Below are 16,969 nucleotides of genomic sequence, written 5' to 3'. Positions count from 1 at the left end.
GATTTGTGAAAGCTTTATTCGTATACCTGATGACATGATCATCTCCTACACACATGAAAAGGTATCAAGAGATGCTTTGATCGATGCTATTTTTCCATTTTTACAAACAAACATGCATTTATGAGATTATATCAGTTCTAGAGCAATACTATCTACCAAGAATGACAGTATCGACCAAATTAATGACTAGATGATCGATAAGTTTGTTGGAGAGGAAAACATTTACTACAATTTTGATGAAGCAGAAGATGATAAAAATAACTTTTATCCAAATGAGTTTTTAAACTCACTTTCAGTTTGTGGTTTGCCCCCGTAACGCCTCCGGCTGAAGATTGGATGTCCAATAATACTATTATGAATTATTGATCCTACAAATGGATTATGTAACGGTACTAGATTGGTATGCAGAGCTTTTCAACACAAAGTTATAGACGCTGAAATAACTGTGGGTCAACATTCAGGCAAAAGGGTTTTTTTACCAAGAATTCCTCTATGTCTATATGAAGATAGACATGTTCCCATTCAAACTCAAAAGAAAACAATTTCCAGTTCGACTGAATTTTGCTATGACCATTAATAAAGCTCAACGACAGACGATACCACATGTCGGTGTTTACCTTCCAGATTCCGTATTTTCACATGGGCAGCTGTACGTGGCACTGTCAAGGGGGATATCGCGAGCCAATACTAAGATATTAGTGAAGCCAGAAAATAGTTCAATCGTGAAGGTGTGTACACATCAAATGTCGTGTTTCGATAAGTCTTACGTGATAAATAAGGTATGATTTGTGAATTTATATTAGAAATTAAAACAGTTTTACATTGAATTCCTTTTTCTTTTCTTTTTTATTACATAGAGAATAAGAGAGAATGTTTTTTTAAGCTTTTGTTGGTTCATATAATAACAAGTTTCGTGACCTTTTTCTTATTGCAGGCAAATATGAAAAGCGTTAAGTTGAATCATGGTAATGTTTTCTTTTGGTAGATTCCATTCATTTTAGACAGTTGTGGCAAAATGGGTGGGTGAGGAGGTTGGGTAATGGATCAAAAATGGTTTGGGGTGGTTTGTTAGACTTGCAGTAACTTTTTGTTGCCATGTTATGTATTGATCAGTAATTAGTATTTTATTTATGTTTGCTAAAGCTATAGGGATTAGTTTCCTGGAATGTAACTATCTTTGACCGAATGTCTATAGTAGGAAAAAACTAAAGTTGTGTGTATTGTATGTAAGCAACTTGAAAAAGTATTTATTGTATGTAAGAAAACATGCGTGGCAACCATATACAGGTGCCACTTGTCAGATTTTAATCGGTTGAAACGAAATTCTTACATACAATAAACATTATTTCGAGTTGTTTACATACAATACACACAACTTTAGTTATTTCCTATTATAGATATTCGTTCAAAGTTTCTTACATTCCAGAAAACTAATCCCAAAACTATAATATTACAGTAATGCTCTAAGATTTTGGATAAAGTGATAAACAAGGTTATACACATTACATGCACTTTCGGCAGTTTTCATTGACAACCCAGTCACTTTTAGCTATTATGTTGTAATTGAACCCTTGGGCCTTTACAAAACCCAACTTTTATAAATTTTTCCACCTCGATTTTGTGAGCTCTTCATGGATATTGAGAGTACAATGTACCTACCTTTGCAGGCAAATGAAGCATTTAGAGGATGATGTCTACAACTTTAGGTTCATTCTACTCGAGTCCCTTTTTGGGCCTTCTGGTGCATCTAGAAAAGATGAATTTCTGATGGTTCTTTCAGCCTCTTGGAATGATAAAGAATTTACCTCATTTATCTGGAGACTGCAGGCTTCGTTTGGAACTGAAGAGGAACGTAAGAAAGCAGTGGACCCTATCTTTTAAAAAAAAAGTTTTAAACAACCGCAGAATGTTTTTATTACTTTTAGAATGAGTGTCATTATATATATAACGATCCAAATTGTCAGTGCTACAGTAACTTTTTCTTCTTTTTAACTGCAACCACCAAACTTTAAGGATTCTTTGTTTTTTCCACATATTTTAGGTTTTGTCACATTTGGTCCTTAAATGTACAAAAAAGTATGCATCAGTTGCAACAACATAAAAACTGGTCACCACCACCAACGAACGACAACTGCGGCAACCACCGTTCATCACCGCCATCATTATTCGGTCAATGTTTCCAAAGTCCATTCTTATTAGGCAAATAGTACAAGTATCTAACCCCATAGAGGAACATTTGTCACAAACACCGACCACAGCCGGTAGCGGCAACCTCCGCCTACCACAATAACAGATCCATCCCTACTTCAAACAAAACTTCAGAAAAATGCTTTCTTTTTTTCAAATTCTATTCAAAAACTTATATGCAACACATCAAATCTGATATTAGAATAAAAAATCCTTAAATGAAAAAAAAAAGTAAAAATGAGAACAAAAATACTATCATAAAATAAAAGACATGTTCGCCGGAGGTAACTGACGTGGTAGCCTAGCCGTGTACCCGCAACCGTCGTCGCAACAGTGATGTCGGTGTTGCTTATACTCGAGTACAAAATTAAAAACTCAATACCTGCTGCTATAATCAATCGAAAAAATTGTTCCAGGATTTACAATATCAAGCAAATGATTATCTGTGAAATAACGACGACAATAACGACATCACAATAGAACAAAGGCGGCGGCAGCGACTACCACTTTAACCAGGCTTAAGTGGCGGCTAACTTGATGTAAATAACATAAATGTTATATTACTTTTTTTAGGATATAGAGAAATCATAAATGAATTTGGAAGAAATGAAAAGGCTAATTGAAGAAACATGTGACCCAAGAAAAGGCTAATTGAGAAAGAGGAGATTTTTTGAGAGAAAGATAAAAGAGCGAGGGATGCAAAAGGGAATGTAAAGGAAAAAATTGAAATATTGATGAAGGTTTACTTTCAGCCCATGGTTTTGCATTCGGTTATTCATTAGATGACAAAATGTTAGCTGAATAGATAACCACGTTTCCAGCCCGCATACCCCGTGTATTCACTTCATATATTGATTTTTATGATGATTAATATTTTTTGTTAAATCAATTAATTTTTATGACTTTATATACTTTTTCCCAACTAAAATAGTTTATCGTAGTGATTAGTGAATGGATATTAATGCACTTGACTAACAGACTATTATTCTATTAACACTTAACATTTGATCTAATAATATTTCATTTATTGATTTCTTAATGACTAGAAATTCTTTAATTTTAATAGAAATATGTGATCACATGTGTAGTTTTTTTAGAAGAATATTTTTAACAAATATTTTACAAGTTGTAATTTCAGTCTCGAAAAAAAAAACCCTCGCGACAATGCGTGAATTTATTTTTTCTATTAACATCTACTAAATTTATGTAAATGTTGATGCAATCATTATGAAACACAGAGCATATAAAATAGTACGATATCACAAAACCTATAAATAACCTATTAAAACTCAACGTAATGTGCATTAGAAGATAAACGATTATGAGAAACACTAAAACTGCTACCCCAGGCAACGCCGGGGTAAACAAATAGTTTGCAAACAAAGTGGTTTAAGTGGTTTGACTTTGTTGGAGATCTACTTTAAACATAATTTGAGGGTGATCATACCACTACTTGATCAATGTGGACAGTCAGATACAGTATGATTGCGTATAAATTGTAATTAGAATTGCCCTATGTACATTACATTTCTACTTTGACTCATTATGCAACACTTTAAATAACGCCGTACATTTAGCCATATATTTAGCCCATAGTCCCTTACACATTATATAGAGTTTGTTTGTATAGTATATCCACCGAACAGGAAGACGCCATCACATTTAATTGTTTTTTATTTAGATGTTTCGTTGCATTGCGTGTGTATTTTTAATAAGGGTTAAGTGCACCGAAATGTAATTAACTAAGGCCGAAAAGTTATTGTGTACATGAAGTTACAGAATCTTTATTGCGTGCATGAACTTACAAAAACATATATAGTATGCACGAATGATCTACTATTCCATTAGCCGGTCACCCTTTTGACTTTTCAACTTTTTTCCTTACGTGGCGGATTATTTGATTTAAATATTAGAAATATACATGTATACAAAATATATTCTGTAGCAAAGAACCAAAGTCAGTTTAACAGAACAAAACCCAATCATCACCTCACTAATGAAAGTCAGTTTCATTGAAAACTAGTTATACAAATATATGTGATTATATCCAATCGACAATCCATGAATTTGATAATCAATGAGCTAAGTCAAGCAAAACTTCCAAATTGAAACCCATGTAAAATATGTTTATATGCATTCGTCGGCATAATTAGGGGAAAGGTTTTAAGAGGTGGTGAACGGTGGTGAAATTTGGGAGTGGGTTTCATCGGCTTCAAGGAGTTGATGATAAAAACGAAAACCCTGTACACCCACGAAGGGTGACAAGTGGACGAAGATGGTGGTGCTACGGTGATGAACGGAATAACAATGGTGGCCGGAAAATCAAAACCCACCCAAATGTTTTATTTTGTTAACAAATCATCAATAAACTAAGATAGATAGATAAATATGGGGGGCTGATTTCGGCAGCTTCTCATCACTCCGCCGCCGCCGTCACTTCTATCACCACCATTATTTCCGACAACCCCATTTCAACATCCCTTAATGAACATCATCATCATCTGGGTTTGAAATTTGGACCTATAATCATCTCAATCATTTTTCTTTGAAAAAAATACATCAAAAGAAATAATTACTAATAGATAAAAAAAGATTAAAAAAGAAAAAGGGTTTGGTGATATGGTTGGTAAAAGAGAGACAGAGCCAGGGAAAGAAAGAAAGAAACATCAAGAATGAATATGTAGTCAAAGAAGATGAAATCTGAGTTTGTTGATGAAACCGGGCCCACATAAGCCTTTACCCGGCTTCATGATACAATAGAAAATTAGCAGGGTTCTTGTATACAATAAAGGTTTTGTAAGTTCATGCACAAAATAACATTTCGTCCTTAGTTAATTACATTTCCGTGCACTTAACCCTTTTAATAAATTTGATTTACAAAATCTACCCTTAACTTTTAAATAACTAAACTATCCCTTTTACATCATTACTTTTACATCAATAACTACACGTCTACACTGCTACCACAACCTCCGCCTCCACCCGTCGTTATTAAACCGATGCATCGCGCGGTTACTTTCCCTCGTATTTAATAATATAAATCATAAAGAAAATTTTTTACGATTTATTTATAATGAATGTTATATTTCATTAGTTATGTCTTCACATATCTAACATATATTAGATATTGATATATCATAATATTATTATTTACATAGCAAAGGCCTCCTCTTTCCGTTCGCTCTTTAATCGATAGTTTATCTTGTTTATCATACATAAATTATTTTATATATAATTTCAGTCATTTACATGCACGCATGGATTTAATCTAGTTTTTTATATAGGATTATCGATATATTCAAATTTTCATTTTATGTTGTTAATAAACGTTGAAAAAACCACTTCACAAAAACTTACAAACTACACCTCAAAAATAAAAATTCCCGAGCTGATGACAAAAAGAAGATGTGTTTGCAAAAGAAAAAAAAAAAGAAAAAATAAAGTCAAAGGCGGCAATAAAATACGAGAGCCCTGACAATTTTGCCAAAAGATTCTCGACCTTTAGCGTGCGGCAACGAGACGTGTCATGTTGTCATTGGGTTAAATACACCTAACATCTATCCATTCGGCCTATAAATCCCACCCCAATTTCATCCCCGATTCATTCATTCATTCTAATCCAATCTTCAATCTAGAAAAGTCCTAATTTTTTCTCTCTCTAAGGTATTTTTCATTTTTCCATTATTTTTTTTAATTTTAATTTAATCATCATTTATTGTTTTTATTACTCGTATTAATATACGTATGTATTTTTGTTTATGGATTCAAATATTAGATATGAATTAGGTTTAGGTTAAATTTTTGTGATTGTTATTTTAGTCATAATTTATTGTGATTAGATTTTTGATTATGATCTCTACGATGGTGCTTAGATTTTATTGTAATTTTGTTTATTGTTTTTCTATTTTTTAATTGAATTGATTTTTTTGATTAATTTGTGATTAGATTCTGATTATGATCTTTGAGATGGTGCTTAGATTTTATTGTAATTTTGTTTATTGTTCTTCCTCTTTTCATTATTCCGATAATCCGATTACATAACTTTTGTTAATTTTTTCATAAGTTTTTATTAAGATTTTTATTCTGATCTTTTCGATGGTGCTTAGATGTGACAGTAATTTAATCTGTTATATTATTCAATTGATATTTTGTATGATTAGATTCTGAGTATGATTTCTTCTTTTGTTTATTCTGGTTGTATGTATAATATAATTTTTGTTAATTTTTTTTCCTAATTTTTGATTAGATGTGATAGTAATTTTTATTAATATTTTTTTTTTATGTTTATTTTTTGTCAAATTGAATTTATATTTATAGATACACCCCTTTTTTTATTGACGAGAACAAGTACCCGCGCGTTGCGGCGGTGAGATGATAGAGGGGATAGGTCTTAGAGTGTGATATCCAAATGCCTTTACCGGGCTCCGCCCTCGGATTTAAAAATTCGTCAAAAGCATATGGAATGACATCTCTAATGAAAGAGCATGAAAATTTAAGAACACCCATATAATTTTTATAATTTATCGATGTGCGGTTTTTAAGATAAAAGTTTTTGAATAAATTGGAGGAATAAATGACTTATGGAGGAGGGAGAAAACAAATGATTGGTTGAGATTTGAGGAGAAAGAAAGGGTGTTAAGGTAAATATAGAATTGAAATATGGGCATTTTAGGAAATTAAATGTTGAAATTTAAAATGTAAACAGGTGCTTTATAATATAATATAGATAATGTTTATTTATATATTTTATATATAATTGAATTTGATTCGCAGTTAGTGATGTGGAACTGTTTTGCAAACCATTAATCAGAAACCTGTAATATTTGATCATCATAACTAGATTATCCAATTTTGTGTTATTTACAGATTTCATTTATATAATTACAGATGCAGATCTTTGTTAAGACCCTCACTGGCAAGACCATCACTCTCGAGGTTGAGAGCTCCGACACAATCGATAATGTCAAGGCGAAAATCCAAGACAAGGAAGGGATCCCCCCAGACCAGCAAAGGCTTATCTTTGCTGGCAAGCAGCTCGAGGATGGCAGGACCCTTGCGGATTACAACATCCAAAAGGAATCAACTCTCCATCTTGTGTTGAGGTTGAGGGGAGGTATGCAGATCTTCGTCAAGACGTTGACTGGAAAGACCATCACTTTGGAGGTCGAAAGCTCTGACACCATTGACAACGTCAAGGCTAAGATCCAGGACAAGGAGGGTATCCCCCCAGATCAGCAGAGGTTGATTTTCGCTGGTAAGCAGCTGGAGGATGGCAGGACCTTGGCAGACTACAACATCCAAAAGGAGTCTACCCTCCACTTGGTCCTCCGTCTCCGTGGTGGTATGCAGATCTTCGTCAAGACTTTGACTGGAAAGACGATTACTTTGGAGGTTGAGAGCTCTGACACCATTGACAACGTCAAGGCTAAAATTCAAGATAAGGAGGGGATCCCACCAGACCAGCAGAGGTTGATCTTTGCAGGAAAGCAGCTCGAGGATGGGCGTACCCTTGCTGATTACAACATCCAAAAGGAGTCGACTCTCCATTTGGTCCTCCGTCTCCGTGGTGGTATGCAGATCTTCGTCAAGACTTTGACTGGAAAGACAATTACTTTGGAGGTTGAGAGCTCTGACACCATTGACAACGTCAAGGCGAAGATCCAAGATAAGGAGGGGATCCCACCAGACCAGCAGAGGTTGATTTTTGCAGGAAAGCAGCTAGAAGATGGGAGGACCCTTGCTGATTACAACATCCAGAAGGAGTCTACTCTCCATTTGGTCCTCCGTCTCCGTGGTGGTATGCAGATCTTTGTCAAGACCTTGACTGGAAAGACTATTACTTTGGAAGTGGAGAGCTCTGACACCATTGACAACGTCAAGGCGAAGATCCAAGACAAGGAAGGGATCCCACCAGACCAGCAGAGGTTGATTTTTGCTGGAAAGCAGCTAGAAGATGGGAGGACCCTTGCTGATTACAACATTCAGAAGGAGTCTACTCTCCATCTGGTCCTCCGTCTCCGTGGTGGATTCTAAATGATATATGCTGGTTACTTGTCTTCTTGCTTACTTGTTATGTGATTGTTTTCTGTATGAACACTTTTATGGTACTGTGATTGGTGTTTTGGAATAATATGTGTTTCTTTGGTACCTTTTGCTGCATAATTTGATTTTCTGCTGCTTTTATGTTTCCTGCATTTAGCTTTTATTGGTTATTTGCTCTGCATATTTGTGTATTTGCTCTGCTTCTTTTATGAGTTCTGCATTAAGACCAAACTTGTTGATAATTGATATGTAGTTTTTTTGGTTAGCTGGAAGTTGTGTTGCTAAGAACATCCTGTATGTGATAGTCCTGCTTTGATCAAAGCTTAACGGAATTGAAACTAGACCCCTAGTTAACCCTTGCTTGAAGGTACTTGCACTAGTCTTAGTCATTAGTCATCTACCCAGACTGTATAAAATGAACTTATATACAGGTTTTCTGAACTATGCATTTTAAAACCTTAACGATACCATTCACAGTAGAACAGTGACAAATAGGTAGTGCTTGCCTACTGCTTTCAAACCTATGTTTTTTTTTTTTTTTTAAAAAGCAAAATGGGAATACAATTACAATAGTTTACATCAAAAATGAAAAATTACACCATTTATGCTAATTTGTCACCACTCTTGTCGCTCTTTTGGATATCCATAAAAATGAAATATATCTAACTTCTTAAAAAAATGGCAACTGATGAAAAAGTCTTGTGCTCATGCACCACCTCATTTCGTTCCCTCCATATGCACTAAATAGTGCTTTCGAACCTATGTATGAGATTAAATACCTGCAGTAGTTACTGACAGTCTTTCAAACCTAGAATTATATGGCCACGTTTGATTTGGTTTTCTACTATATTGATAAGACATTAAGACGAGTTGGAATACACATGAAGGCATCGTTACAAAATTATGGTCGCCACTTTCATACATCGTTGACATTTGTAATTTAAAGTTGTTAGCTATTATTGTGTCATTTTACTATTTTATAATCTTTTCACTGTATATTAAGTTTTTCATGATATCATGAGATAAACAGACAAGGAAAGTGGATTAGAACACAGATATGATCCTAGCATGAAGCTTAGGCGTCGTATTAGATTAGATGGTCAATTCTGTACAGGCTGTGCTTTTGTTGGTTTGGGAAATAAGTTTTCACACAAGTTCTGCAGATGCGGGGAAATTGTTCCAAAGTCTTTGACAAATGCATTTTTCATAGAAATCGGTGAAATTTGTTATTGGTCTTATGGACAAATTACTAAAGTTGGGAACTATGATCACAATTTTGTGTTTTACTTTCATATTTGCGGTTGAAAGTTTCATGACTAAACTGTATGGTTGTTTTACATAAAGGCTGAGTTGAGTGTTCTTTTAAGAACGGACACTTAAAAAGTTACTGGAACTTGGGTTTGTTCAACTCACAAGATGGGTAAGTGGGTTTTACGAGTATAACTTTTTCATTGACAAGGCAGGTAAGTCTAGAAGTCTGAAAGAAGATGAGACAATATTGACAAGAACAACCTACCAACAGTTGGTGTGGGTACAAAGTTTATTTGATGAGGACCTAAATCATTCAAAAAACAAGGTAAGATCACTCCATGTATTTATATACATGGTGGTTGATCAGATTTTGGATACCCAATTATAGCTTCTAACCACCAACACTTCAAATAAAATGATTGACTCAAGTATAGTTTTAACAAAGAATGGTTAAAATTTCTCAAAAACAACCAACAAGAGTACAACAACGTGTCTTTAAAACTTAATTAAACTTAATAATTAAAATTTTAACTTATCTTTAAAACTTAATAAAACTTAATAATTAAAAATTTGATACACTTAGTTCAATTTTATTTTTCGTTTTTAACTTAATAAATAAAAATGACCGTCAATTATCTATTTTCCATTTAACATATTCAGTCACTTACTTAACGACTAAAAGAGAAACATGCCCTACAATTATGGAAACAGTTAACTCTGTTTTACGTTAATTTACAAAGTTAGTCGCTTCATTACTAGAACTATATACTAAAAATTTATTTAAAGTTACATTGAAGTTAACAATTTTTTTCTTAACTGGTTTGGTTACACCCTCTCAATATAAAATGAATCCACACCCGGTCGACTGTGTACATAAATTAAAACATTTATCTATAATACCTAATATAGCAAACCTCTTTTTTATTTTATTAAACTTTAAGCCTTTGATATGACTAAAGCACCCTTACATAAAATCAAACATCTTTACACACTCATAATTCACAAGCACCCTTTTTCATTAATTGTACTATTTTTTTACGTCAACTACCTTTACATTAATAATCACACCGTTAATGTCATCATCACCCGTCACCGCCGCATTGCGCAGATACCTCTATCGTATATTGTACAAAAAGAAAATTACTATAATGTTAATACACTAAAAATATAAAGCATCATATACTTTTGAGACTGATGATGTACCATCTCCCTAATAGCATTGGGATAATAATCTCTCTTTTACCCTATGGAGGCTACTAGGCTCCAGCCCAGACGTAGCCTCCAGACTTGAGCATGGTTGCTCCTGAAAGGTTCCGAACATAGCCTCCGGATTGATCCATGGAGGCTCCTGACATAGCCTCCGGACCCTCCTCTATGGAGGCTCCCAATAAAGTCTCAAGATTTGAACACTAGCCTAACGCTCCATTACTTACGATGCAACGCTAGGCTGGGAGGCTTGATGATGTACCATCTCCCTAATAGCTTTGAGATAATAATCTCTCTTCTACCCTATGGAGGCTACTAGGCTCCAACCCAGACGTAGCCTCCGGACTTGAGCATGGTTGCTCCTGAGAGGCTTCGGACATAGCCTCCGGATTGATCCATAGAGGCTCCTGACATAGCCTCTGGACCCTCCTCCATTGAGGCTCCTGACGTAGCCCCCGGACCTAAGTTGCGGAGGCTCCTCAAACCTTCCTGAACATTACCCCAACTTTGTTATGTCATAGCTTGATTTAGGCCCATACATGGAAAGTCATGACCCAAAATCATCAAACCCTAATCTACCCATTATAAATAGAAGACAAAAGGCACCAAGCCAAGGGACTCTCTTCTCTCTCCCTTTTCCTTTCATTCTCTTACACACACTCCTTAGCCTACTTCGGCTTGTGGCGTCACATCTTGTGGTCACCAATTGGGAACCGCCACCCAAAGTACCAACAATCTAATCTCCCCCGTTACACCTTATAGATCAAGGATTAACCCCCCAGTACTTAAGGATAAATGCTATACCTAAACTGGTGTAGACTTATGATCAAACAAGTGGCGCAATTTGGTAATCTACATACTCTTCAATCCTGATCTATACAAACGGTGTCCTTCTATCAGGTTACAAATTTGATACCCCTTAACTCTTATTATTGCTTTCAGCTATTCTTATGGAATACGGAGTATATTATATATCATATATATGCACTAATGTTTACATATCAATTTGTAACATCCTGAAATTTTAAAGTAAAGAAAATAAATATTTATTATAGTTTTAACATTAAAATAATTTCTTGGTATTTTATTTTTAGATGCGGGTTTAATTTAGTTGGAACTTTATTGGATAGCGGGTATTTTACCCATCAAAAATATTATGGGACGTGGCATGTAGAAAGGATGTCCAACCATCTTCACCTTGTGAATCATTCTCCTTTTCCTTCAAACAACTTCTTCTTCATCATTCTTCCAATTTATTCTTCTAATCTTCTTCTATGTCATTGTATAATAATTCTCATTTAAATCAAATAATTCCCCAAGAAATGATAATAATGATAATAATAGTCATCATCTTCTACTTGATTCTTGAGATTAAGAGGGAGGTTAAATCCAAAAATTATAAAGGGAATTAAGAAGAAAGGTTAATTGGCTTGCATGAATTAGAAATCACCATCTATAATTGCAAATTGAGGTATTGTTCTTAATTCTTGTATTATATTTTTATTAGGGTTCTTGAGTATATAAATTGGGAAATTTAGGGGTTTTCATATATATGAGTTAATTTCTATAATACAAGTTAGGGTTATTGTAATCTAATCAATTTAGGATTGTTTTTTAGTAGGGTGCATGTTAGATTTTGATGAGTATTAGTGATAACAAAGTTGGACAGATTCTGTCCCTGAGTTTGAAACGAGTTAAACACCCTCATGACAGAGTTTTCACTTGTTGAGTCCTAAAAAGAAAGTGTACCTAAGTGTGTTAAGCAAATTTTGCCACTAGAATGAGTTAAAAATACGAAGTAGAACTTCAGTAATGAATTTTTGAATTTAGTAGCATCATGCTAATCTTTCAGCAAAAATGATTTTGTGTTAGTTTTTAAAACGAGTAAAACTCACGTATATGGGTCAAATCTTGTATTGGTCACTGAAGATAAAATGTGCTAAAATGTGTTAAGTAGAATTGGCCACTGGAATGAGGTCAAAATATTGTGTAGAACTCAAGTTATGGTCATTTAAAGTCAGTAAGGTCAAAGTTGTTTAACAGCAGCAATTTTTGTTTTTAAAACGACCAGAAGTCACCTTTGAAGGACAATTCACGTATTGGTCACTAAAGATAAAAGGTAGGTATATGTGTCATGTAAATTTGGCCACTAGAATCATGTTAAAAGAGTAAGTAGAACTTGAGTTACACTCGTTTGAAGGCAGCTTGGTCAAATGATGAAAATGGTACTTTTTGTATGAAAGTGAGCTGGCCATATGAAAATGATATAAGAGATAAATGTTATGTGAACTAACCCAAGATTAATAAAAGAGTGTAAATGATGGGTTGGGTGTTGGAATGCTAGTGATTATGGCTAGGTGACCTTATACGTGATGAATGACCATATGTGTGTTTTTAATGTGAATTGATAGGTTGATTGCAAATACGTTGTTTTATGGCCATCTTGCAACTGTGGTCGCAAATAAGGTGAGTGTATATGCATATGATCATGTTCTTGTTATTAGAGGTCATAGGTGGATAAATTCCTATGACCCGTATGTTTGCTGAATATGAAGACTAGTAGGTGGGTAAATTCCTACTAGTCAAAGTGTTGATTTAATGAATGAAGCTAATAGGTGGGTAAATTTCTACTAGCATAATTTTGATTATGTGAGCTAGTAGGTGGGTAAATTCCTACTAGCCAAATTGATTTTGTGAGCTATTAGGTGGGTAAATTCCTACTAGCCAAATTGTTTATGAGAGCTAGTAGGTGGGTAAAATCCTACTAGCCAAATTGTTGATTACGACTAGTAGGTGGATAAAGTCCTACTAGTATTATGAATGATATGGATGAGATGCCTATCAATTGATAGGCTATAATTGATGCACTTTTATATGGTAACTTGTTTATGATTATATGTGTATGCATTCACTAAGCGTTTAGCTTATTCTTTTAGTTGTTTACCCTTTTTATAGGTTGTTCCGGATGCGGAAGAAAGTTAAGTAATGTAAAGATTGAAGTTAAAGATGCTTAATGGATATAGGTTGCTTTGGTTAAATGCGGATAATGGTATTGGTAATAGGACCCATAGTGACCCCTTCGAACTATCGGCTCATTGTACTCTTGTTATGCTTTTTGGAAAATTATTATGATGTCTAGTGTTAGACTTAAGTTTTGGGTATTTTCAATGGGTCGTTTTGTAGTTGTAATGTATTGATTTTGTTTAAAAGTATTTTGGAGAAACTCATAATCCGTAACAGGTTTGGATAATGATTTTACGAATGGGTCATGCCGAAATTTCCAATTTTGAAAGTCGTCTTTTGTAATGTGTCAACTTGGGTAAAATGACCCGTTTTGTGGTAAACTTGCTCTTGAACTTTTGAAACTTTTTTTTAAAATGTTTAGTGAAGAGATTATGTCCTATTTGTATTAGTGATTGGTAGTGGGAAGTTTGGATTTGAGTAGAAATGTTTTAAAATGTCATGAAGAAAGTTTTTGGAAGTTCAGCAAAGATGTTTAGTGTTTGTGATTAGTTTTACTAGTTGTTAATATGAGGAAATGAATTTTTGGGTCAAAATGGGTTTGTGCAGAAGTTTGTGGAGTATTAGTCTGTTGTTAAAAAAAAAAAAAAACAAAATATCCTTATTTTTCTATTAAATTGAGTCGTGTTGTTACACCATTATATTTTTCTTTTATGTTCTTTAATCAAGAGAAAAGTAAATATATCTTATTGGTGATATATCATTCGCTAAAGAAAAACTATCTGTGGTAATCTATAAACGCTTCCCTGGTTTCTCCCATTTTCATAAATAATAAACCCCTTATATAAAATTTTAATGCTTTACCTTTCATCAAATCCTATAATTGTTTTCATCATCTCTCGCCGCCGTTAGTAGTGTCGAGAATTTTCTGGATAAAGTTTACCAGTTCCATAAAATGTAAAGAAAGATTGAAATTGTGGATACAAAAATATGAGATAGGTGGTCTTGAAAATGACCATTGAATGTTTACATGTATTTATCTATATCGAGGTCTATCATATATAATGATATTTTTTTATTGCAATTCTGTCAAAAGTACACCTTTGTTGTGTCCCCACTCACACTATCCTTTTCTTCACACAAAAACAAGAGTTGTAACTCAAATAAATCCATGAACTCCGGAATCTAAATAACACTTGGTCATATTATATATACAACTATACAATTGATGAACATAACAACCTCCGGATTCGTCTTCATCACCCTTGTAACTTCCGGCAATACCTTCCATCTACGAATTAAGTGATTTGTAGCCCTCCTCCATTCCTCCAGATATAATAATATTTATAATAGATACATAGTAACATACATATGTGTAACATTCGTGACTTTTGACCTTATTTGACTTGTAAATAAACGTGGTAAAATGTGAATGATTTTGTGAATTTATATGAATTATGGAACAGTTTGACGTGTTTTGACACAACGTTGAGTTAAATGGGGCAACGGGTTCGTTTTAGCGTTAAAGTGGTTAACGTTTAACTATTTGTCAGAATTAGCGGAGCGGGAGCCCAAAAATGGACTCCCTAGGTCGGCCCCCAATCAACACCCACACTCACTCATCCATTCATTTTCACTTTACCAAACTTCAACTCTTTCTCTTCTCCATCCTCCTCTTTTCTATCTATCACCTAAAATTCTTCATAAATACATAACAAATTCTTGGATTTCCTATTGTTGTGAGTAAATTAACAAGAACCAACAATAATCATCTTGGTGTATGAATTTTGGGTATTTTTGGTGCTCATTCTTCTTCAAAAACTCCAAACCCGAATTTGAAGTCTTGAGGCGTTTTGGTAAGTAAAACCTAACTAAATTTCTCCATCTTATGTCTTTAAACATATTTCCTAGTCGAATATTACGAGTTCTTGGTCGAATTCGGGTCAAAATACGGGTTGAATCAAATTTAGGGTTTCAAGATAAATGATTTGGGTCAAAACTGAATTAGACATGAAAATGATGTTATGGGTCGTGGTTGAAGTGGGTTATGTTTGTTTAAGTGTAATTATGTCCCAAAACGAGTCTTGAAGTTTCTCCTAGTCGATTTTGAGGTTAAAACGAGGTTTTTGTTGAAATTAGGGTTTATGCCCGTCAGACTTAGCACGACCTCTGAGTGGCTGAGACGACCTCTGAGAGACTTAGCACAGCCTTTGTTCTGCACAAGAGTCGTGCTCTACTGATCTACCGGATACTTTTTCACTTCCCATTTCGTTCTATATTCAATCGACTTGTAACTTCAAGGAGAGTCTTATAACACCATTCTAAGGTCAACAATATTGTTTAAACTCAAATCTAAACACTTTGATTTTCATATCAATTATTGGTGCTAATTCGTTGAAACGTATTTGACCGAAACTCTTCCTTTTGTATCCAAACATTCTAGAATCACTTCTAATGTACCTTAGGGGATTGTGGCATCGTATAACTAGTTAGACCTTATCGTTTGGGATACCTTGTGATGCTGTGGTGTTGACGTAATAGGTTTGTGTAGCTGTGCTCCCCGCTCACCCGCTTATTCTCTTTCTAGCGACTTCTAGAGGCCAAGGTGAGTTTTGTAACCTTCCCTACTCAATTGAGATTCGGGCTGAAAAGTGTACATCCTTGTTTGTTTGTTGATTGATAGATTTGATTGATTGTTCGATTGAAGTATAGACTTGTTTCTCGATTGATTATGCTTGTGGTTATTAATGGTTGTTGAGATTAGGATAGTTGTACATACATGGAAGACGATGATGCATTTAAAGAATTGGAGATGTGGTGGGAAGGCTGCGGGTGACCCTATATATAAGCATCAAAGGTTCTTTAAATGCAGAGTCGTACGAAGTGTAGGTACATGGTTTTTCAGCAGTGGTTTGATCGTTATAAGTTCGTATCAAGGTTAAATGATCAATTATTGATCAAATCATGGTTATGGGATCGTTTATCGGTCCAATCAAGGATGTATGATTTTTTTGTGTTCATTTAGTTGTGAATCAAGGTTGTATGATCATTTGGGTAGTTCGTTTTCTTTTTGAATCAAGGCTGTATGATTGTTTGGCTATGTTATCAAGGTTATGTGTTTGTTTGCTTGTGTATCAAGGTTGTATGATCGTTTGGCTAGTTTATCAAGGTTATGTGTCCGTTTGCTTTTTGAATCAAGGTTGTATGATTGTTTGGCTATGTTATCGAGGTTATGTGTTTGTTTGCTTGTGTATCAAGGTTGTATGATCGTTTGGCTAGTTTATCAAGGTTATGTGTTCGTTTGCTTTGTGAATCAATGTTG

At 34.4% G+C, this 16,969-nt stretch overlaps 1 protein-coding gene across 4 annotated transcripts in view; it reads left to right on the top strand.

Annotated features, from left to right (window-relative positions):
* LOC122580940 (polyubiquitin) overlaps positions 1–8,334 on the top strand; it is a 62,876-nt gene extending 54,542 nt beyond the window's left edge. For 2 of the 4 annotated variants that reach the window (XM_043753087.1, XM_043753086.1), the window contains exon 2: positions 7,075–8,334. In XM_043753087.1, the coding sequence (XP_043609022.1) occupies positions 7,075–8,220 (1,146 nt within the window). In that variant the 3' untranslated portion in view covers positions 8,221–8,334. Of the gene's footprint in view, positions 1–5,765; positions 5,851–7,074 lie in introns of those variants that run through there. The other 2 variants (XM_043753088.1, XM_043753085.1) reach the window with 2 other exon arrangements.
* Positions 8,335–16,969: the final 8,635 nt, after the last annotated feature.

Source organism: Erigeron canadensis, chromosome 9, assembly GCF_010389155.1.
Source record: "Erigeron canadensis isolate Cc75 chromosome 9, C_canadensis_v1, whole genome shotgun sequence".
Lineage (NCBI taxonomy): Eukaryota > Viridiplantae > Streptophyta > Magnoliopsida > Asterales > Asteraceae > Erigeron > Erigeron canadensis.
This window is presented reverse-complemented; position numbering and strand designations above follow the sequence as displayed.